A 24,316-nucleotide genomic window follows, 5' to 3' on the forward strand; every position below is an offset into this window, starting at 1 on the left:
CTATCTTACCTCAAATTAAATGCTAAATGAGGGAGGGAGGATGTGTGATTCGTATACATTCTCACTCGCAAGCCTGTATTGGATACCAACGTGCTGTGCACCCCCTTCTCGTCAATTTTCGGCGAACCTGGTCTACTATCAGGTGCAGTGTCAGGAGAGGAACACGATTTGTCATTTAGAACAATGCGCAAAATACAAACTCCGCTTTTATTTATGTTAAGTTTAGATATAGATACATATGTCGTCAATAAATAAGGAGTTCCAATGTGTCAGTATGGTAAAGGGAACCTTCCATAGCCATCAGGATATTGACGCATAAGGAGCAAGAATGTGTTTATGATTCCGATGTTGGCAGGATGGCATTTTAAATCCAATCACAGAATTGTTACATACCATAATAATCCAAAGATTACCAGTCGCCTAAAAAAAGGAGCGTCTGCGGCGAGGTTTTGTACTCGTGAAGGCCCTGCCACCCATCCGCTGATAGAGGGTGGCAGAAAAACTATTGTCCTCCCGGGAGCATCTGGCCCATCTCTAGACCTGCTCACACTGCGGCTGAACTTAATTAGACGTCGGCATTGAGGCGACAAGTCTATATTTTGGAGAGTGGATGAAATTTACGGCGCCCCTGATGACCGTCTGGGCATCCAGGAGAGCCGTTGACATTTCAGCGACATTCGGTAATAAATGTGTGGCTCGCCCGCCCCTGATGCGGGTCGCCACGTGCCCCCACATCTAGTAAGGGTCGGAGGCACGGCGCCGGGGCCACAGCCAAGTGTGCCAATTGAACGACTAATGTACATTTTGTGTGATCCCGGTGGGTTAAAGTCTTAATCATTATTTCAATCACCCGTGCATTTAAACACCATTGACAGAGGCTGCCAAGGCTCCCAGCTGCCAGCTTGTTCGTGAGGGTAACGGCGCCAGGAGGGGGGGGGGTGTCAATGACTCGCTAAAGCACTCGGACAAAGTCAGCCAGGGGATCGAGAGCTGCGCGTTCAAAGGAGGCTAAATATGCACCGAAAAAAAATGGCATTTCCTGGCGGGATGGTTGAAGGAAAGGCGTTTCGATGGCCTTCGACAGTCACAGGAATGGGGAGGCTCTCGACCCATGGAATTCCATTTCCACAAGACAGAGTTTGTTAAACTGCTCAATTAGAAAGATGATTAACGAATAGGACTGCAAAAATCATCCGGAATCAGATTGTTTTTCAAGCACTGCTATGGGATGGCACCCCAGTCCTCAACCAGGAGCTGATGAGGGTCAACCAGTTGGGTTGTGTTGGTCACACTAGCGCATGCAGCAGCATCTCACCCAAGTCCTCGCCCGTGACGCCCAGCAGGCCATACCATCCCCTCCGGGTGTAATATGATTACCCTGAGGAGAGCGTTACCACAGAGGAAGGTGGAGTTTAGTCCACGATCCTGAAAATATGGGATGAGCGCCGGCTCCAGAACATCATTCCGATATCCCGCAACCCAGACATCAACAAGTTCAAGATTCAGCACTATCTTTTTGGGAGGGGAGGGTGCATGGGACTTGTGGTTAAGCCACATGTCCCTACCCGTCCCCTCCGATCTGCCACCTCTCGACGACTGTCCACCCCATCACTCAGAGCCCCCAGCTGCCGATCGAACCGGTCTCGGCTCCTCAGTGGTGGAACAAACTCCCGAAAAAGGTCAGAACAGCAGGGTCGCTGCCCATCTTTCGCCGTGAGCTGAAAACATACCTCGTCACCAAGCACTACCCCACTTATCGCACTAAGCCCCCAACCCCCCCGGACAAAAAAAATAACATGAAATGAATGTATGTATGCATATGGTTCTGAGATGGCTATTTGGTCGAGTGGTCACTTCTGACTTCCAACTACTAGTACTTCGAATCTTCGGTGACTGAATTGCCCTTTTTGTAAGTCGCTTTGGATAAAAGCGTCTGCCATTGGACTGTAATGTAATGTAATGTAATGTGCTCTCCAAGTGTTTTAGCTGCATTGCTCATTCCTTAGAAGCCCGGCCATCCCAACTTTCGCCTCATTGTAAAGGTGACTTATCAGACTTTCCGATGTATAAACGTATGATGTATAAAGAACCCCCAGTTGGCGTTGTGAAAGGCCACTTTCAGACGGAAAGGTCCCCAGACACAGTTCTTAAAAGTGCAAAGCCGCCAGAATGTTCATGTTCTGTATGGTGGGATTAATAACCATGGGATATCAAGTGGTTATGTTTTTAATTTTTTCCCGCACTGCATTGGTGTGAGGAAAAACCCTGCAGTTTGCTCACTCTGTAAAATGTTGACGTTCTGCTACGAGCCGCAGAAAGCCTTCTGTGACGTAACAGGGCAGAAGAGCTCTCTCACTTTGTCGCAAGAAAACATCCAACCGTTGAACACAAACTTTTTACAAATGGCACTTCTGCAAGAAGTACCTATAAATGGACGTAGACTATAAGTTCAAGCATCTACATCACATAAAGTCTACAATCGTTCTTGGAACTAAACTCCAAATTTCGTGGTTCCCATGTTGTCCCAAAGCACAGAAAAAAACAGGCTATTTCCTGAAAAAGGTTCTAGAGACTGAAAAGCTTACATTGTGTGAAGGGCTATTCTTGAATTGCTAAAGCAGTCAGCTGTGAAAGCAGTCATGGGTCCGAGCCCCGGCTGACCCGCGAGAACCCCCGTCTCTGCTCCGGCACTCGCATAGAAAAAGAAAGAATAAATAGTTTTCACAAGGACAGGGGTTTGGAGGCAAAGAACGCTCCCCTGGTGAGAATTGGTCAGGGAACTGCCACTAGAACTTTAACAGAGGATCAAAAAAAGTAATTCAACCTTATCTCTTTAATGCATGCCGGGGACAGAGGAGTCACATTCTGCATAATGAGCCGCGGATTTCCAAACCACTTTAACACCGCTCCTTGGCGAGAGCCCATTGAGTTCTCAGCAGGGGTTTATGACAAGTAAGGAGCCCAAGAACTCGGTAATTGCCGCTGCATCGCCACTACTGTTGATTATCAGCAAATTTAGCATAAAAGGGGCAAGCTGGCCCCCCTCAGCCAAGGCCATTTTCAAAACAAGTCAGAACTACCACAGCTTAAGAGACGTAAGTAACCTCATAGACTGAAGTCACCTGAAATCATACATATATATCAAGTGACAGAACTAGGCCATGGAGAAATGAAAAAGGGAGAATATAATTACAGCACACAAAAATGACAAAAATGAAACCGTATATAAAACCAAAAGATAATAATGCCAGTGATACCCAAAGAGGGTAAGCTATGAGCCCCACGCGATGTCCCCTCTCCAAAATGAACAGTGAAAACGCCGCAATATTTGAATTTTATGTCACACCACTTCTAGCTGAAAGTTATTTTTTAAATCAGTTATTGGATTATGGCCACGAACCCAAAACACAATAAATGACCATCCATTTATCTATCGTTTGGCTACCGCTTATGTGAAATGTGGTTGAAGTGGCAGCATCAAAGCAGAGGCCCAGACTTCCCTCTTGGCCACTCAGTCCAGCTATTGCAGGGGGATCCCAAGGCATTCCTAGGCCAGCCAAGGGACATCGTCCCCCCAGCGTGTCCTGGGTCTTCCTTTGGGCCTCCTACTGGTTGGACATGCCTGGAACACCTCACCAGGGAAGCGTCCAGGATGCCAACCAGATGCCAAAGCCACCTCCGACTCCTCTCTACATAGAGGTGCAGGGACTGTACTCTGAGCCTCCCGGATGGCAGAGCTCCTCACCCTATCACTAAGGGAAAATGCAGAGAAAGCTCATTTAAGGTGCTTGGATCTGTGATCTTCTTCTTTCGGTCATGACCCATAGCTCGCGACCAGAGGTGAGGGTAGGAGCGTAGATCAACCAGTAAATGAGAGCTTCACCGTTTGGCTTTGCTTCTTCTTTAACAGGACAGACCGGTGCAGGGTTCCCAATCACTACTAATGCTGCACTGATCTGCTTGTCGGCCTCCTGTTCCATCCTTCCCAAACTCGATTGTAAGAGCCCGAGATACCTGATACATGTTTCACGGTCTCGGATTTGAAGTTATTGATCCACATTCCAACCGCTTCATATTCTGCTGCGAACCGATAAAGCCTACAGAACCGCATCATCCGCAGTAAGCGGACACCTATCTTGAGGTCACCAAATCGAGTCCTCTCAACACCTTAGCTGCACCTCCGAATTCTGTTCAGAAAAGTTATGAACAGAATTCCAACCCAGGAGTCCAACCCTCACGAGAAATGAGCCTGACTTAGGTTAGGTTGTCTAAACTCCTGGAGCACCCCCTACACGACTCCCTGCGGGATATGGTCAAATACCTTTTCCAGGTCCACAAAACACACGTAGACTAGTTGGGCAAACTCCCACGCACCTTCAAGGACCCTGCCGAGGATGTAGAGCTGGTCCACTATTCCAGGGCCGGCATAAAAAGCGGATTGTTCCTCCTGAATCCGAGGTTCAATGACCCGTCAGACCCTCCTCTCCAGAGTAGACTTTTCCAGGGATGCTGAGGGAGGAGTTTGGTGAGGCCATGGAGAACGCTCCAAACAACTGTTTATTGATACATATGAATAGAACATGTTATATTAATCCATCTTGTGCCGCTGATCTGGGGCGGGGTCACGGGGGACGGCAGCCTGAGCCGAGAGGCCAAGACTTCCCAGCCAGGGTTGCAGCACCGCGGACGCTGCAACGGTTTGCCGGCCTCAGAATTGACTCACCGCTTTTTCGCAAATAATGTAGTTCTGTTGGCTTCACCCGGCCGTGATCTCCAGCTCTTACTGGAGCCGTTCGCAATTAAACGTGAGGCGGTTTAGGCGTGACGAGCTGGGATGACAATCAGCGGATACGATCCTGCTCCGAGTTGAGGGGGATTTCAAGGTCTTGTTCATGAATGAGGGGAAAAATGGCGCACGAGATGGACATTTTTTTTTTTTTCCCTGCTAACTTTCCACGCTTTGACATTATCTACGTTTGATAATGTGTTATTACCAGCAGGATCCACAATTTGAACCTCCCCAACAGATGTAATAATGATTTTGATAATAATAATCAAGAAAGTACCAGCTACTTAAAATCCCCTGCGTCAGACTTTGCCCTTTGCTCATCCATCTGTCGTATATTCCGTCGGTCCAGCACCGGCCGACGGTAAAAGGTCGAGGGGTGGAGCTCGGCTGTCAATCAATCACCGGGCAGAAACCGCTGACGGCCACCCCACCTTCCCGGGCTCAATCAGTTACCGGAGCGAAAGCGCCGCCGTACGTCTGCTAGCAAGACAAGCGAACGAGTTGCGACTTTGATTTCGACGCTCATCCTCACTCACAGAAGCGGAGGAGGTGAATTTCGGTTCAGCGGCGAATGCAGCACACAGTGGGCCGTATCTCAGGGCTGAGGATCGATATCTTGGTACATAAGACACAACAAATGGCGTTGGCGGGGCTGGGAAGCTATCCGGGTCATCGCAACATAAATCTTGTCAATGTGTGCGCAATCCTCTTCGATTGGGTGAAAATACAACATTATTACAATGTAATAACAGCACTGGAACGCAACTTTGGGGATGCGCATTGTGTTAGCGTGAGATCCTAGCCAACACATTAGCGTAAGGGAGCATTTAAAATTTTAAAAAGGGGGATTTTTTTTTTTTTCTAACCTCATGCTCATTCATCATGATTGTCTGTGAGGCGGCGTGTCAGGAGAAAATGCGTTTAACAGGTTTACTCAATATAATTAAAGCTTGCAGTTCACAGCTAGAGCAGGCTCTGATTGGTCCACGCCATTTCAGTGAGGGTTATAAATGGAATGCATTAACATGCAGTTTGAACTTTAGCTGTGACAGAATATAATGCAAAAAAAACATCACATGTAACTGGAGACGGGCATGTGATGCGGTAGTCGTCCTTTTCCATTGTCACGTCAAGATTTTATTAGCTTCCTGTTTTCCAGGTTAATAAGTCGGATTTGATTTAATCTGTGTTTCGGCATCATTGCACTTGTTAAATGAATGGTAATGACAGACCCCCCCACCACCACCACCACCACCAGAGAGGTGAACACAAATCCAGCCATTTGGTAGGTTACATGAGGTTATTAAAAAAAAAAAAAAAAAAATAATGAATCCACGGAAAACAACCTGCGCTTATAACACTACTATAATCCCTTTATAAACATTTTCCCCAGGTACTTTAAATACCTCTGTAATCACAAACCGTCATGGTTCCCGGTGCTTTTTCCGATGGTTCCACCTCATCAGCTGATTTGGTCCACCTGGAAACGCAGCTGCCGCCCATAGCAGGCAATCATTACGGACTTAATAGCTTCAGCTCCCATCCCACTACTTGCCAAGTTGTCTTCTTTCCCTTCCCAGTGGACAGGTTGCCCTTTTTTGCCACGGGAGACGCACAGGCCGTCCCTAATTTGACTTACCGCAACGGACCCTCTCTGTCTGCGCAATCTCACTAAAGCAGTAGAGTTTCTGGTTAGATAATTCAACAGGATCTAAGAGAATGAGGAGATGCCCGGGAAGAAGTGTGATGGTGCCCATTTTTTAACAATAAGGGAAGAATTGTTGTGACTACAGAGTAATAAAGTTGATGAGCCATACAATGACGCTATGGAAACAGGCGAGAGCAGAACTCAGCATTTGTGAGCAGCAGTATGGTTTCATGCTCAGAAAGAGTACTACAAATGCAGTATTTTCTTTAAGAATGCTGGTAGACAAGTGCAGAGAAGTTTCGGGGGGTACATTGTGCCTTCGTGGAACTAAAAAAAACATACGACAAGGTGCCAAGAGAGGAACTCCGGTATTATATGAGCAGTCTGGAGTGGCAGAGAAGTATAATAGCCTGGTGCAAGACATGTATGCTCGATAAGAGACAGCGGTGACATGTGCTGCAGGTGTGACAGAGAAGTTCAAGGTGCAGGTGGGACTACATCAGGAATCAGCTCTGAGCCCCTCCTTTTTTGCAGCGGTGATGGACAGAATAGACAAGAATCTCCATGGATCATGATGTTGGCAGGTGACATCATGATCTCTAGTGGGAGTAGGGTGGAGAGGTGGAGGAATGTCCTTGAAAGGAAAGGAATGAAGGTTAGTCCCAGCAAGACAGGATACTTGTGTGTGAATAAGAGGAATCCAAATGGAGCAAGTGGTGAGGCCGTAGGGAGTGGAGATTAAGAAGGTCTAGGGTTTTTAAGTGAGAGGGTCAACAGGAAAGGAAAGGTGTATAAGACGGTAATGAGACAAGCGATGCTGTGTGATTCAGAGACAGTTGATTCACTGAGGTGCCGTCTGAATGGAAAAGTTGAAATGAAGAAAAATCCAAGTATATAAGTGTATCAGTATCTATGTATATAAATATATGTGGAGGTTCACAGTTGTCCAGGTCATGTTCAATTCTTGTCAAAATCTTCTTTCCTTTGCAACTGAACTTGATTTTCTTCCTGAAGATGCTTCAGCCCAGTGGCTATGAAAAGATTTTGAGAAGAATTATAATATATGATATTACATATAAAAACACAGTTGTGCAATAGGCAGGTCGGGAATAGTAGGTATTGATGACCTCTGATGCTTTTATAGCCCATGTTTTTAAGATTAAGATTATAGGAATATGTGTGTGTGTGTGTATGTCTGTGTTTGTGAATGTATGTATTTTGTGTTGGTATGTAATGCACAGGTAAGAGTGTGAACAACAAATCGTGTGTGTGTGTGTGTGTGTTTGTGTGAAAGAGAGAGAGAGAAATCCTAAATGGGTGTTTGACCCCCTTACACACACTGAAAATCTAAGATTTAATCCGAAGTTTTTGCAAACAGCAAGAAAGTGTTTCAGTTGCGTTTTTCCATTCGGACACGGAGTGTGTGCCTGTGTGCGTGTGTGTCTGTGTGTGTGTGTGTGTGTGTGTGACGGTGACACGTGAAGGAGGATGGAGAGGAACCTGCCTATTGGCTGTTGGTCCTATCTGCTCCACCGAGATTAAGATTAAGAGCCGTCTTTATGTCCGTCTCCCACACGGGATTAAGGCGAAAACCGTTTTCACGAGATTCCGAAGGAGGAGAGCGCGGTTCGAGGAGGATCCACGCTGTAATCCCATGGATTTCCACATGTAATCCCGGGGAATTTTTGCGGTTGTCCCAAGCCCAAGTACACACATGTATAAGTACATTCCAGATGAATCTTTTAACCTTATAAATCACTCAACGCGCCTCTGTTGGAACTGATCGCGTATATCAATAAATCACATGATCTGCAGGGATTAAACAGTTAAAGGTTGTTTTTTTACTTCAATAGATAATCTATTCTATTGAAACGGATGCTTCTCTGCATTTCCTGGAAACTGGAGAAAATAACTTTTATAATTTCAGACTGTAGAATAACACAGCTGTCAGTCTTACAAAATTGTATTTTATCTTCTTTCAAGTGAATTTACATAGAAAGAGATTTTTTCTTTTTTTCCCCGCTTTCGTCGCCGACAGCGGCAACACTCCACAATGAAGAGATGTGCGCGATGCAGAGGTATCAAGTGGGGAACGTCCTTGTACTGGGACGCGAGGTGGCGAGAGGTCGAATGCAAACTTATACAAACAAATGGGCCTTTGAGAAAAGGGACAAAATAAAGAGTTGTTGGGGTGAATTCCAGACATTTTAAATTTTCCTAGGGTTCTCGAGGACGGGAGAAACCCCCGAGTGTTAACTCCGAATTCCCAATCTACGCTTTTGGACGACGGCGCATAAATCTGCTCCCGTGACGGCGTAACCTCCCATTTTGGACCCAAAGTTAACGACGCCTTGAGACGCGACGACACCGAATCTGTTTACCCTTAATGCACCGCGCCGTCACTCAGCGGATTGTTATTAGGCGTTGACAAGGGGGCCGGCCCGCCAGTCCGGTGGCAGACATCATTCATATCTGTAACATCATCTAATTAAACGACATCACTCCTGCCAGACAGTTTCCGTGGTGTTAACCGGAGCAAATTGATTCTCTCAACCACCCACTGCACCGCCGCCACCTCCGGTCTATGCAAACGAGCTTATGAATAATGCATGGACGTTAAAGTCTTATCTCCGGCCCTGACAAACAATATTGCCACGCTTTGAATATTCCACAAAGGTGCGCCGGTCGTGAGGATTAGCCACGGAGTGGAGACAGGTGCCGTTTTCACGGCCGGGCCATTCGCCGTTTACGGCGTCCCCGAACCATTCCGGACACGACGGATGGAGGGGTTTACTGTACGGCGGGGCTCGGGTTTACGATGGCGCTTTAAGGTATTTGCATAGATTTTTACAGCAGCCACTCAGGCATTATGATAGCGGTGAAGCCGGGGAGTTAAAGTCCAGGTTATGTGTTCTGGCCTCTGGTCGTTCCCTCTTTGCAGAAACGCGGCCCATCTGCGACACCTGCAAGCGGCGCGCTTGGGCTAGTCTGCTAGCTGGACATATTTGAAGATTTAATATTTAAAAAGAAACATTTTTTTTTATATTAACATCCTCTTTTGTGGTCCTGTATTACGCATTTATTTCGGCTTTACAGTTCCAGATTATTCTTTTACTACATTTATGATCCAACCACTACAAGCTATTTTTGAAAAATTAAAACTTTTTTTTTTTCTATTAGCATTTATTTATTCATGTTTCTTTTTTTTTTTTATCTGTTTATTTGCTTGTTTGTTTGTCTTTTGCCAGCTCCATAGACTTTGTTCCAACTAAATCCTTTTTTCCAGCTGAGATCATTCCAGGTGCATTTCAGGACCTCTCAGAGGAAACTGTTGATAAACAGCAAGCTAAGTGACCATTCGTCAATAACAACGTGTGTCAATGTAGGTAGGCTAGTTACCTTGTGAATCATGTATAAGCCCTAATCGAAGCTTTACTGCATATTTATTGCTACTTGTTGCAGAAAGGCAAAATAAAAGATGTATCTTTCGTCAAGCGTCTGCCGGCGGGTAGGTTGTGTACATCATTCAGCTTAATTAAAGGCTGACTATAAACTAGCCTTAAGGTGTTGTGAGCGGGAAATAGATATTTGCCTTGGAAAGTGAACGCGTCCAGATGCCGTGCCCGCGGCTCAGTCCCGACCGCTCAAGTCGAATTCTCAGTGTGTGTGTGCACCAATGTCACCTTTTTTTCCAGATATCCGTATTCGATAGAAACACCCAATTTGAAAGGCGGCCATCTTGAATCGCCTGAATACATGACTATTTGACGTGGGGGTTAGAGACCACGTGCAACGAGAGCGCGGCAGAGATACGCAGACACAGAAAAGGAAAACCAAAGAGGAGTCGACTCTTTACGGAAACCTGGACCGCGTTGGCATGGCTGCCTTTCGGTTCCTGTTTTGCCAGAAGTGAGTTTTGGCGTCCACGCTTCCAGGCAGGAAGTCCGTCCGGAAGACTTTCTTTTCGGACGCTGGGCCGGCAGGGTATCAGGAGAATCTCCGACACAGCAAATGCATCCGAACGCGGGAAAGAACGGGGAAAAAAACAAAAAACTGGTTCACGTTTGTTTGCGTTGCTGGGGAAACAGCCAGGCACCTGACATTACCGCGCTGCCTAATGAGGGAGGTTGGGTTCAAGTCGTGACCCGCTTCCTTTGGCACAAACTCAACTTTCCCGACGCTTTGATCCGTCGAACCTCGGCGGACCCGACGTTCCCGGGCATACGGGGACGCCGAAAAGTTCCCCGCCAGTTGGCGTCGCTTGACAGGAAGCCTCCCGTCTCCATTCTCTGCCTTTCAAAAGAAAGGTGAGGACTTTGAGGGAAAAGAAAAAAAAGGCTTCCTCCAGAGTCGGAGGAGAAACAGAAACTCAACGCGCAACCTCTTCTGATCTGATGTATCTTACGATGATTTGGTGTGTGTCTCTGTGTTTGTGTGTGTCTCTGTGTGTGTGTGTGTGTGTGTGTGTGTGTGTGTGTGTGTGTGTGAGCTTCAAAGGGGAAGCTTGGATAATGAACCTGAACTGCTCGTGGAAATGCTATGTCGTGCTTTCATCACTTTTCTGGTTTCAAATCACTTTACATAAGATAACGAATTCACACACACACACGCACATACAAACACACACCGATGGCAGCATGTAATGTGCAGAGAAGGCCTTCAGGAGCAACTTTGGGGTTCAGTGTTTTGCTCAAGTACACTTGGGCGAACAGCAGGCAGTGTGTATGACCATGGGCAGTGTGCGACTGGTAACCCAAGCAGGGTTGACAAAAACTCACACACACACACATACACACACTCACACACACTGACAAGAATGCGGTCTAGAATTTGAGATCTGCGGTAAAGCACAACAGCACAAGCAGGGGTATTGAGTCCAGTGCTAGTACTAGTAGTGGTAGAAGTAGCAATAGTACAAATAGTAGTACAATCTTACCAAAAGCCGTGTAAAATTCTTCCTTATTCAGGTGTTCGTCATCGTCGGCGTCGTTGTACTTCAGCAGGTCAAACAGCGTGCACTCTGACGTTTCTTTAGAAAGACCCTCTTGCTTGATGACCTTGGATAGACACACACACACACACACACACACACACACAGACAATGTATTTGTCATCATGTGCAGGCACTCAGTGGGTCCTGGTGTGCTTTAATAATCCAAATTAATAGAAACACCAGCCTGTCCCTTTAAGGGAGCGACATCCTGCTGATGTAGCCGTTCAAACTTTCTTAAATTATAAAACAATCCCGGTTACTTCTTGTTATATTTATTTATTTATTCATTTATTTCATCCACTGAGAAAACTCATTAAAATGCAACCTCAGCAGTTAATTATGGCATGAATAATGTTGTTATTATTTTTTTTGTTTTTGTTTTTGTTTTTATAAGGCAATTTAGCAAAGTACTGTCGCCTAATTTGCGACAGACATCGAGTGGAAGATGTGATCCGGCTGAATCAGCGAGGTCACGTGCAGGAGCCGCCGTGCACAGCACGTGCATCAGATTCGTCGCACAGAGAGCAGAGATTTGAAAAGTCGGAGCTTATTCGGAATAAAAAGGTGTAAACAGGTGAATTCATTTACATGCTTGAGGACTTATTTATTTATTTAGCATTTTGTCGTCAGGCTATGAGACTGATAATTAAATCTACTGTGTGTTTTGTGCAAAACTTTTCACTCCCAAGCCTGCATCAGATAGCGACGCGTTAAGCGCCCCTTTGTGATGTCTTTATTTGTTCGGTTGCATGTGTGTGCACGTTTGCACCGCGAGTATTCAGAGCATGAACACCTCAAAATTTCCCCAAATGGATATTGCAAAATTAAAAGCTGAAATATGTTTTTTCTGCAATCTATTCGTGCGTTTGTTTGTTCGTGTATTTGATTTTTTTTTTTTTTTTTTTTTTTTTTTTTCAGAAAAAAGCTGATTAGTTTACTTGAATCATTTATTACCATTTACTTAAATAAATTCATTTGGCAATATTCCGATAAAGAAAGTGAAATCTAGAGTCACGTGTGAAAACAATGGTGATGAAATCTGCTTCGCTAAGGAACAGTTGAAACTCAAAATTTGAAATAAATAAATACATATATTAAAAAAAGTAACACTGCAAGGACAGTTACTGTACAAAAAAAAGAAACCAATTGTGTCAAAAATGGGAAAAAAAATAAAGAAATACAAGGGCTCTTCCTGCTTGGGATGGGGTTGCTTTCTTGGACCCTCTCTCAAAAGGACTCCGAGCGACATTTTAATTTTTAGCAGGATCCTGCAGAAACTTTGCCCCCCGAACCAAAACATCCATCACTTTCAATCAGCTGCCAGTGCTCCGATCGCAGTCGACAGCTCTGTGCGTATCCTGTCTCGTAAAGTCGAGCACTTCCAGCTTCTAGGGTCACGGAAAACACTGGTATTTACCGAAAGTTTTAAAGATTATCTCCCTGTGATGGCCGCTGCAACCCTCTGATGAGGTGGATAATATTGTCTTTGACCTAAAATAGTTAAGCAATCCCTCTTTAAAAAAAAATCCCTGAAGAAATTAGGAGAAAGTCCCTGGCCTCTGTCCAATCATCTCCCGCCTCGCTTCGGTGTCTTGAACGTCCAACAGAAATGTTTTTTTTTAATCAGTTATTTGGCAAAATTAAAACGTCCTTACGTCCTGGCGTCCTCGTACGAGGACAGTTCGTTGCCAACGGTTGTTTAATAACAGGACTCGCAAACGGCACCGCCGCTCATCTTTCCACGCTGTAATTATTCTGTTTCGTTTTCCCACCAAGTGGGGTCACTGTGTTTATATTTAGATACTATAAATAAATCAGCCGCGCTGAAACGACCCCATTGTCACGTCTGGTTATTGTCTCCGGGCGCTGAAATGAGGGAGCGGCGATCAAAACAAACGAGGCCAGTAAGCACGCTTAATTACACCCGAGGTATTAATCTATTACACATTCTGTAAAACGGGAACGTCCTTAAGCTTCATCGCGCGATCACGGGAGAGTTGATAAATCCGTAATTTCAAATAAAAAGTCCGACGCAGAGGTTAAAAGCTGACGATGGCCCCTCCTCACCTGCGATAGTTCACCGGTTCGGATCTGGCCGCTGTTGTCGGCGTCGAAGCGCTTGAACATGACGTCCACCAGCTGCTTCCTGGCCGCCATGTCGTCCTGATACGCGCGCTGGAGGCCGGAGCCGGTGTAGCGGCGGTCGTGAAGGTCCAGGATCTTGGTTTTCAGCCGGCGGTAGTCGCTCAGGCGGCAGTTATCGTCTGGCGGGAGAGGACAGTGAAAAAAAAATCAAGCACTGAAGCACATTTATTTACATATATTCGATAATGATGAATAAGTAATAAAGCGCTGTTATTGAGCTGGTACAACTTCATCCTCACACTCGAAGGAACCTTCCATTTCAATAAATGTATTGACATTTATCTTACATCAGATGAAGATTTTAAGATTTTAATATTATTTTGCAATATTATTTTACTTGTTTTACTTTCTGTTTTAAAGAATATATTATGTGCACTCCTTAAAAAGAGACAGTCAGTATTGAAATATCATTGAAAGACTATCATTACTGTCATCACAAGCTGTTTATCTGTATTTGGCCACAGACTAACTATGACAACTTCATAACACTCTCATAAAGAATTAATCACTATAAAAACATGCATCTATCTATATATGATCAATTATTTTTCACACGTTTAAGCACATTTTAGTCATTTAAATACTGTCATTTTGCTGGTGCACCTTTTTTTTAATCTGGAATTTTTACAACATTGAAGTCATTGTAGAAGAATACAAATTATGTACATTATTCGTGTTTTTATTTGCCATCAAGATTTGCTTGAAAATCCATGATTCCGATAATTAGTACCGGATATCTATAATTCAATCGTCACGTCTGTGGAGGATCTCGGTCATCCAGGTCACGGTAAATTTGAAATTTTCTTGTCGCGGTAACTGGACTTGAAATTCTTTACTTGAAGACATTTCACCCCCTCGTCTCTCGGATCGGAAATGAAGAAGCATCTCGGAAAAAGGGGGTGAAACGTCTTCAGGTGAAGCATGTCAAGTCCAGGTTCCACAGCATTTACTTGCAATCACAAAGTCTGATGTCATCTGAAAATAAGTAATATCAAAATAAATACATTGACTGATTAATACTAAATGAACAAATAAAAAAAAATACTCAATCATTACAGTCATAAAATGAATAAATACAAAAATGAATAAAAGATGGAACATGAATACTCAAAAAGTGCCTCTGGGGTTCAAACTGGCCCGCAATAATAGAAAATAATAAAGGGAACTAATGATTTATGAAATTGGATGAAATGTTCAAAATCCCTGCCAACTATTTTTACCTGAAAAAGCAGACTCCCCCTGAGAGTTGCACTAATAAAAAGGAGACCTAAAATGCAGTACGTCTTCATTGTTTTCTTCACAAAAACAAATTTTAAGGAGTGAGTTCCCCGAAGGCGCAGACAGCGGCAGAGCAGCCTGTCAGTGCAAGCAAAATGAAAATAAATAAAAATTAAAGAATACTGTCAACCCCCTTAAACACGAGTCTGACAAGCAGATTCATCACAGGGGCCTCAAAGGCTTTTGCTTAGCAGCAACAGGAAATCTCTCGATGTCGTATTAATAATGTAACTACAATCTAATTATAACGGTCTCCGGTTCAAATACGTCGACGACAAGAAAGGTTAAGGCCGCCTTCGTCCGCCCCTGTAAGAGTTTGCCGCTGACATTTGTACCTACGGGTACCATGTTGGCCACAACAAAAAGGCCACCGTTGTTCCGCGAGATTAAATCACAAGTGGAGGGCGCCGTTACATTTGCCCGCTTGGGAGAAACATGGGATTTGAAAAGTTGCTTCAGGAGTCTTAACAAAGGGAAGGTGAAAAAAGAAAGAGGAAACAGCAGGAAATGACAAAGACACAACAACAGGATGCTGGATTGCCAGACTTAGATTATTATTGTTAATAATAATAATCATAATAACAATGACAATACTAATTAATATTATTATTATGATTATCATTATGATTATTATTATTGTTGTTGTTGTTGCTGTTATCATTTTTATTATTATTATTATAATACTCTAAATGATTTATGATGACATGCTCTGAATTATAAGTAATAACATAATAATAATTATTATTATTATTACTATTATTATTGTTGTTGTTGTTGAAGTTATTATTATTGATATTATCATTATCATTATTATTATATTGCAATATAAATGCAATATAAACTATTATATAGCAGATTATATAATAAGTAATAATAATTATTATTATTATTGTTTTTGTTATTTGTTTTCTTTTCCTTATTTATTTTCAATTAACAGTGACCAAATTATTGTACAGATGAAAATTATCAAAAAGAAAAATTACGTGAATATCATACCCATTGCAGGGAAAAAGGTTAAAAAAAAAATACTGCATTAAATCATCTGTCAGACAATTGGCAGAATCTAATAATATCAGGGACTCTGATGAGCGTGACCGCCCTGTTGAGGTTTCCGTGGCGACAGGGTTAGAGGCACTTTGGCATCATCCGAGACCTGAACCTGGGAAATATCTGTAAATGAAAAAGGATTCGGACATGATCTGCGAGCTCTTATTGATCATCCAGCAGCGGGAAGGACAATCCGAGAAATTGTCTTTTCTTTTCTTCTGGCCAATGATGAAACGTGGATTCCGGCCACGGTGACGTCGTCTGTTTCTCTTGTGTATCTCCACGGCTCAGAACTCCACAACAATGAGCTTTTACATAAAGCGTGGCCCTGGAAAACTCCAGGTACGGTTTGGATTAACTGCATCTTCACTGCACTCTCATGTGAGAGAGACACTGTTCATGCCCTAGATAATACAGCCTTTCAATATATTCTTTGTATTTGTTGTTGATAACATGATACTAACACCAGGGTTACCGTGATCATGTGATTTACATCCCAATAATTTATCCTCGTCCTTAGCAGAATTGCAGTCTGATGCTCGAGATTTCGACAAAAAACGGCGACAGGTCGAGTGACTTGGCGCCGAGAGACGGATTTTGATCACAATCCGAGACTAGCGAATTATCAAGCACGGTAACACGTAGGATAGAATGCACAAGTTAACAAGTCTGACCTTTTATAGCGACGCTATCGATGTTTTGAAAATGCTAACATGCCTTGTGCAGTCCGGCAAAAGAGATGCATGGCTCAAGGGGAACAAGGTCGACTTTTCCCGGTTTTTCACGCCACTAGAAAACGCCCGGCATGATGACATCTGATGCCAGAACAACAATGACGGATCTGTTTTTCTACGTTTCTTGCCGCCCCGTTTTTTTTTTTTCCACGCAGGACACAAAAGCCATAAAGACTGCGGTCCAAGGACAACGTGTGGACGCCATCGATCAATATCGTCAACACCGTTGATATGAAAAATGGGTCCGGACTTAGACTTACCGGAGCCTCAGCTATGGGGAACAGGAAGTCCACAAACAAAATGTTTATCCATGACTAAACACATGTTCCAGGTCACTGTCACTGTTCCATTTATTCACGGCATTACATGTGGTTTATCCTGCAGTCAGGGACGCGACGGGGTTGCAGCCTGATCCACCTGCCAGCGGAGGAGCGTCAGGGTTCACCCATGACTGTCTGCCGGTCAATCATAAAGACACACAACCATTCATCCTCTCATTGGCACATCATATACAGATATACGACCATGAACTCCATCGAACTCGCATCTGGGCAATTTAGGGTCTCCTATGAACCTACTGCATGTTTTGGACTGAGCGCAAAAACATAAGTCAAACCTTGTTGTACTCTTCTTGAATTTTCTTCACTTGAAGACGTTTTATCCCCCATCCGAGAGGTTTCTTCAGTTCCAATGACCTGTGGGGAGTTTCCGAACACACCTGCCAGGGTTTTTGGCGGGTCTCGGTTATGGCAGAAACTCGGGGAAAGAGGGTTGTTGTGCTGATAGGAGTGTCATTCGTCGGAACAAACGAGCAACTTTGTGGGATTTCCTGGATCGATTGTCCGGAGGGTGCCGATGCACCCATCTGCAACTTCCAACTAGGAAGGACTCACCAAGAGAGCCATAGTAACGTCCCGTCCACATGAGCCTTGGTTCATGTCATCAATTCATGTAAACGCATTCACTTCAAGATCCTCCTCACCACCTACAAAGCCCTAAACAACCTCGTCCCCCCCATATCTCACCGATCTCCTACATCGCCACTCTCCGGCTCGTCGTCTTCGCTCCTCGGTTACAAACCTCCTCACTCCAAACCTCAAGTCCAAGTACCGCACCCTGTGGGACAGAGCCTTCGCCATCGCCGCCCCCGCCCTCTGGAACTGCCTCCCCCCAGCCACCCGAGAGTCTAATTCACTGTCATCCTTTAAACAAAACCTCAAGACCCACCTCTTCCAAAACACTTACAACACCTACAGCCTTTCCCAATAATTGTGTGTATGTCCTGTGTCTTCTAAAGCATCTTTGAGTACCATGAAAAGCGCTATACAAATCTTATGTGTTATTATTATTATTATTATTAATCCACCTTTATTTAGCTTCACCTATTCATATTCCAATCCAGGCACTCCCACAAAGTTGCTCTCTCATTCCAACAAATTACACCTGCATTAGCATAACAAACACCTTAGACCTAGTTTCTGCCGATGGACTTTTCCATTTACATAACAAGCCACCATGACCTACAACCCTGCCAGTTATACTCAGAAACACCCCAAAGGTCATTAGAACTGAAGAAGCTGCTCGGATGAGGGGTGAAACATTTTCGAGCAAAGAATATCAAGTCCGGTTGCCAAAACAAGAAAATTTCAACAAGAATTCATCATGACCTGGATGACCGAGAACCTCCGCAGATATGAGAACACTGAAACTCCCACTATCTCAGAATTGAACCAGGAACCTTCTTGCTGTGAGGCGGAAGCGCAAAGCACCGCACCGCCATTTATTTTTCTCCAAATCTTTCTTTGTCACAACAGAGCATCGCGGCCTTGCAGTATTGCAATTTTGCAGCATAACAGCATCGCGCCGACTGCTTATTCCTCAGAGTACCGCTCACTCCTACTGTTATGGAGCAGAGCTATTCAAGACGCCCCGGATTCTGCCCTCACTGCTCTTTTCAGGGTGATGAAGCTCAGTTATTTCCTCCAGGATGACTAACTCCACCTTCAAGGTTGTTTTCCTTTTCTTTCTTTTTCTTTTTTAAGAGAAAGGGGCGGGTGGGGGGGGGGTGAGCAATCAGAAGATGCTTTTAGTCACAAAGACCCTGGACAGTTAAAGCAGTAGATAATGCTGACGAATTGGGATGGGAGGGTTCAGAAAGTTTAATTCCCGTCCTGGAATCCACAGCCGGCTGCATATCATGGGATGGAGGGTGAGGTTCGGGGCTGTTTTGACAAGCGCCGGTGCCAAGGAAGCTGCCTCGGTCACAAATGGCAGAATGAATAAAAGATAAATGGCTGCTAGCATACCCGGGGGACATGAAGGTCAACGGCGTCAAAGCAGCCGCGCGCACACAAACCGCAACGCGCACGCACACATATGGTCGCGTATGGTATCCACACACACCCGTGTATTCGGATGACACAGGTCTTCCGGAGGGGCATATAAAGTATTCATTCTATCAGTAATCACACACTCCTGTGTGTTAAACACAAACGCGGAAATGTCGAAATCCTGATACCGGACAAAAGGCGGGGTTTAACCCCAGCTGTCAATCACAGAGCCACATATCCGGATGTGCATTTAGCCAACCTCTAATTCACAATTCAAGACTGGGTTTGGGATGCGGAGGGGAGAACGTGACGGCGACGGCCCGGTCGGAATCGAATCGGGATCTTATTCCTTCCTCGGTGACGAATCCGGTGAAAACAGTACGTCGAATATAGCATTTGCTTAACAACATGAGGCTAACGGCGACAGCAGGCGGCGCCGCGCTACGCCGCACCACATGCATCTCCTCCAGGTCACTCCCTCACTTCCCAAAACACACCGATTTCACCGTTTTCATTTTCCGAGACGAACATTAAACCACATGCCGAATCGGGTCGCGGTATTTCTTTGTTTTGTCGGCTAAAAGCTGTCTCCCTTTAACCCCCCCCCCCCCCAACACACACACACACACACACACACATGCATACGCTCACAAACACAGACGGGCACGCCACGCCTGGTCGCATCCCCTTTGTTTCCCTCCGCTAGCGACCGAAACGCCCCGCCCGCCGTTGGCTCTTGTTGACTTCGGTGCGGAAACGCGTCTGTTTCCATGTTTCGCAGGAGGATAACTCAACTCTCAGCTTTGACCTTGAAGGTTTTATCGTCCATTCTTTTTTTTTTTTCTTTCTTAACCATCACGCCATCACATCCTCTGCGTTTTCTTTGAAGTTATCCAACTCTGGACTTTTCATTTCACGGGTAATTATCACCTTAGATCAACGCGTGTGCGCGCGTGTGTGTGTGTGCATGTGGCAGTGTGGGTGCAGGTGATTTCCAGTGGAGAGGATCTATCTGTTTACTTATTTATCAATTATATCTTCTGATGTCAATCTCCTGAAGGGATTCGCAGAACTTTGTCAGCTAGCGGCTCGTTCCCCTGCAAAGATATATTTCTGATTAATTACTCACCAGGAATCAGGTATCGCTCTCGGCAGCCGCTTGTGTCTGCTCCCAGATTCTTTTGTAAACACTGAATCTCCTGGAGCCTGGCGGAAGAACTTTTGGTTGCTTGTAACTGTTTTTTTGTTTTTTTTTAACAAAATGGGGATGTTTCCATTGGGGAGTCAATTGATTAGTACCCTTTTTTTTTGTTTGTTATTTGAGCTTTTCCCTGTGCCAAGGGCTGCTCGCCATTCTTCCTATCAGGCTATATCTGTCACCCAACTAATTACCTCTAGTGGGATGAATAAAGTTGTTTATATTTTATGGGGCCGTGCTGCGTGATACTGCAACATTTTGGGTGTGCAGTCTTTTTGTACAGAGCAGGGAAAGATCTAAAGCGCAGAAGGGAGAATTTTTCCCCCAGTTCTGATTTGCAGTAAAGCTTTATGGTCGGATATTCCCCGAGAAGGGGGGGGGGGGGGGGGTGTATACTAAACCAAAAGGAAGTCATTTTATTGCCTTAACAAAAATGCTTTTTGTTTTGTGTTCTAAAAAGATGCTTAACCCCGCGCTGCCAGGATAAGGCCACGTGTTACCACCAGATAAAAGCTGGACTTTATTGTTCACATCATCTGAAAATCACGATTCACATTCCAACATTTGACACAGTGTTCACATGCGTTGGTTAATGACTCAAATAAATTAAGAGATAAAATAACGTCAAGGAATAATCTCCAAGTTGCAGATTCAGATCCACTGGCAAGTAACCCCGGCAGCAGCGGGGAAAGAATCACAACGTTTGTCAATGAGGAACCTCTGACGTCGACGTCATCCAGAGCTGTCGGATCAATGCTGAGGGTTTTGCATGTGAGTACAGGATACTCTTGTTTTTTCGCGGGGGTTACGTTCCAAAAAGAACCCGTGATAGGCAAAATCCGTGAAGTGGAAACCTTTATTTTTTTTACAATTATTATACAATTGAATACTCTATTATACATTGCTGCTGTCGTCCTTATGTTTTTTTCTTCCTTCTTTATGGAACAGACGGAAGCTTCATTAATTCCGTAATGCCGACCTACAGCCGCATAGCTTTTACCTTCCCTTAGCATGTGCAGAAGTTTAACTTTATCTGCGATAGATAGCATCTTCCGCTGCCTTTTGGGCCCTGCAAGGTGCTTTTGTCGGTCCAGAGCGTTTTATCAACATTATGGGTTTTAGAGAAACTCGAAATTGCGAGAGAATTTGCACGTACGTAATGTCAATTTGGCAAGCCGTTTTACGTACGTGTACATATTAAACTGCGACGTCATTGACGCACAGATAGAGAAGAAGCGGTGTGACTTTTTAGCCAATCAGAATGCAGAACGCAATGCACGACGCAAATCCGTTAAGTAGCGAAACCGTGAAAAATAAACCGCGTTACAGCGAGGGATCACCGTACTGGAAGCGGGTCGGAGTTTGCGGTTAAACCCCGGACTCAATGACTTGTGCGATAAACCAGCAGCAGAGCTGATCCGCAGGAACCCCTATGAAATACGACAAATGGTTTAATCCAGCAACTCGTATCACTGGAGGACTTCTCACCGGATGCCTCGGGAAAGTATTTCCAGGAGACCTTTAGCGAGCTGGCGTTCATTCCATGCTAAGTCGCGGCTGGCTGGGTTATAGGCATGCGTCAGGCAGGTTAAGATAAGGGAAAAGGCACTCAGGTAGGGGAAATGAAATGCTCCCCCCTGCTGTCAATCAAACACCCGCCTGCACAGTGGGTTACCATATTGCGTGCTGGGAGCAGAGTGGTCGCCTGGGTTTTCCCTCATGGTTTTCACGCGCTGGTTTTCAGGGATTACTCAAGTTCTCTGAGACGTGTTACCCCCTCGCGCGATGGTCAGCGGCTCGCCGTTACGGTCCCACCCCCGAAACAACACCGCAGCCTCCTGCCGTTCTTTTAGCGTTCCCATCGGGGACGGTGGCAATTCTAAAACTGACTGCCAGCTCAGCGATTGGCGTTTGGAACAGGAATCAAACGTGTTATTCTTTAAAAACAAAGAGAAAAAAAAAACAATCATGCGAAAGTGTTACATGTCAGCATGTCGGCCCGCCTTTTTTGTTTTTGTGAATCACGTCAGCGTTGCAGCGACGTCGCCCACATGGAGGAAGCATGTCAATGCAGAATCACCCCAGCGTTGTTACCCTGGAAACTTTCCTCACAAAGTTGTCAGGAAGTCTGCTCATTCTAATGACGGCAGGCTCTGCTCTCTCTCTCTCTCTCTCTCTTTGTTTTTCTTTTTTTTTTTTCAGAATCCAATTACAAGCTGAGTAAACAGCGTTCAAGGAGAGTTAACAGTGCTGTAATAGAAGCATCAACTGTACGACTCCCACAGGAGCTCTTTAGTATAATGCAGCTTTTGTAAACATTATTCATAGATAAAATATGTTCCTTTTTTTTTTTCTGGTTCCGTTTATTTTTTTTTCCGGCGGCCGAACGCTTGGCGGGGGGAAAGTAGTTGATGAAAAAGACCGACATGAGGTGAAGTGATGTTGGGACGTTCTTTCCGCGGCAGCTGCTGTTGCTGCTGCTGCTGCTGCTGCTGCTGCACCCACACAACATCCGCGTGTTAAACCGGATGTAAAGCAAAATGTGGCAGTTGTTTGTCGTCTCCGCTGTGAAAGCACAGCGTTGATCCTACATGAAAAAATAATGAGGGGAAAAAAGAGGCCGAAAGGTTACCCAGCAAAAGGTAAAGCGTTGACAAAAAGTGTCACTTTTCTGACCGAAGATTTTCTTCTGCTGGTATCTCATGACGTAGCAGATGCTGATTGGACAGTGACCCGGCCCGTGACACGCATTTTGTCACATGACTCCTCTAATCCACCGGCCGTGTTTGGATTGGATCACCGCAGCGTCGCTCTTATTAACTGCGTGGAAGAGGGAGGGGGCTCACGTGATTCGGGTCGCATTTGTCACGAGGATGCTCTTCTGGAGAGCAGGAGCCGAAAACATGTTGTGACATTGGATCTTCTAACTGCTGACTTGAAAAAGGCTAATGATCATTTATTCTGATTCTGATTATAGGTTTCCATGTTCACTTGACATTATCGATCAGCCCCCCCCCCCCATCATGTTGGAGGGGGTTGCGCATCCAATTGTTGTCAGGGGCTTTATGCCGCTGGAAGGGTCACCCAAGGCAAACAGGTCCCAGCTGAGGGACCAGACAAAGCGTGGCTCAGAAGATCCGCATGAGGAATAATAATTTGACCGAGATTTCCCCTGCTAGAACACGGGTGTCCCCCCAGACTTGGTAGACCCAAACGTAACTTGAGGGTCTGCTGGGAACGTCTGGCAGAGTTGCCCATCAGAGGGAGTTTCAACTCCCACCTCGAGCAGGGCTACAACCTCTGTTCCTCTGACGGACTCATTCCTGATCCACATCTCTGTGACCTCCAGCTCTGCATCCTACCTTTTTGGCATTGTAACAGCTTCTAGTCCATACAGCATTGCTGGTCTCACCACTGTCTTGTACACCTTTCCTTTCATGCTGGCTGATAGTCTTCTATCTCTTCGTACCCCTGACACTTTTCTCCACCCATTACAACCTGTTCGAACCCATTTCTTCACCATTTCTTCCACACTCTCTGTTGCTCTGGACTGTTGACCCCAAGTACCTGAAATCCTCCAACTTCTTGATGTTCACTCCCTGTAGCCTCAACGTTCCACCCGGGTTCCTCTTGTTCACACACATGTATTCTGTCTTGCTGCGACTATCCTTCATAACTCTCCTTTCCAGAGCATACCTCCAACTCTCTAGAGTGTTCTTAGCCTGTTCCCTGCTGTCACTACAGATCACTATGACAACTGCAAACATCATGGTCAATGGAGATTCCTGTCTAACCTCATTTGTCTATCCTGTCCATCACCACTGCAAACAAGAAGGTGCTCTGTGATGAACTCCCGCCTCCACCTTGAATTTCTCTGTTACCCTGACAGCACTCCTCACCACTGTCTCACAGCTAGCATACATGTCCTGCACCAGTCTAACAAACTTCTCTGTCATTCCAGAGTTCCTCAAACAATATCAGAGTTCCTCTCTTGGCGCCCTGTCATATTCTTTTTCTGGGTCTACAAAAGCGCATTGCAGCTCCCTCTGACCTTCTCCGTACTTCTCTATTAGCATTTACGTCTCTATTACCATTTACTTCTCTATTGGTATCGATTACCGTAGATTACCAAGTGATGTGAATGACAGAATGAA

General features: G+C 45.0%; 1 protein-coding gene across 1 annotated transcript in view; it reads right to left on the reverse strand.

Moving 5' to 3' along the window:
* fstl5 (follistatin-like 5) overlaps positions 1 to 24,316 on the reverse strand; it is a 164,293-nt gene that overhangs the window by 64,222 nt on the left and 75,755 nt on the right. The window contains exons 5-6 of the mRNA XM_086158084.1: positions 13,498 to 13,694; positions 11,374 to 11,494 (exon numbers count right to left, since the gene is read on the reverse strand). Coding sequence (XP_086014210.1) covers positions 11,374 to 11,494; positions 13,498 to 13,694 — 318 coding nt within the window. The remainder of the gene's footprint in view (positions 1 to 11,373; positions 11,495 to 13,497; positions 13,695 to 24,316) is intronic.

The sequence above is a fragment of the Fistularia commersonii genome, chromosome 13 (assembly GCF_037954325.1).
Source record: "Fistularia commersonii isolate RoL2024-O1a breed Wild chromosome 13, RoL_Fcom_v1.0, whole genome shotgun sequence".
In the NCBI taxonomy this organism is placed as follows: Eukaryota; Metazoa; Chordata; class Actinopteri; order Syngnathiformes; family Fistulariidae; genus Fistularia; species Fistularia commersonii.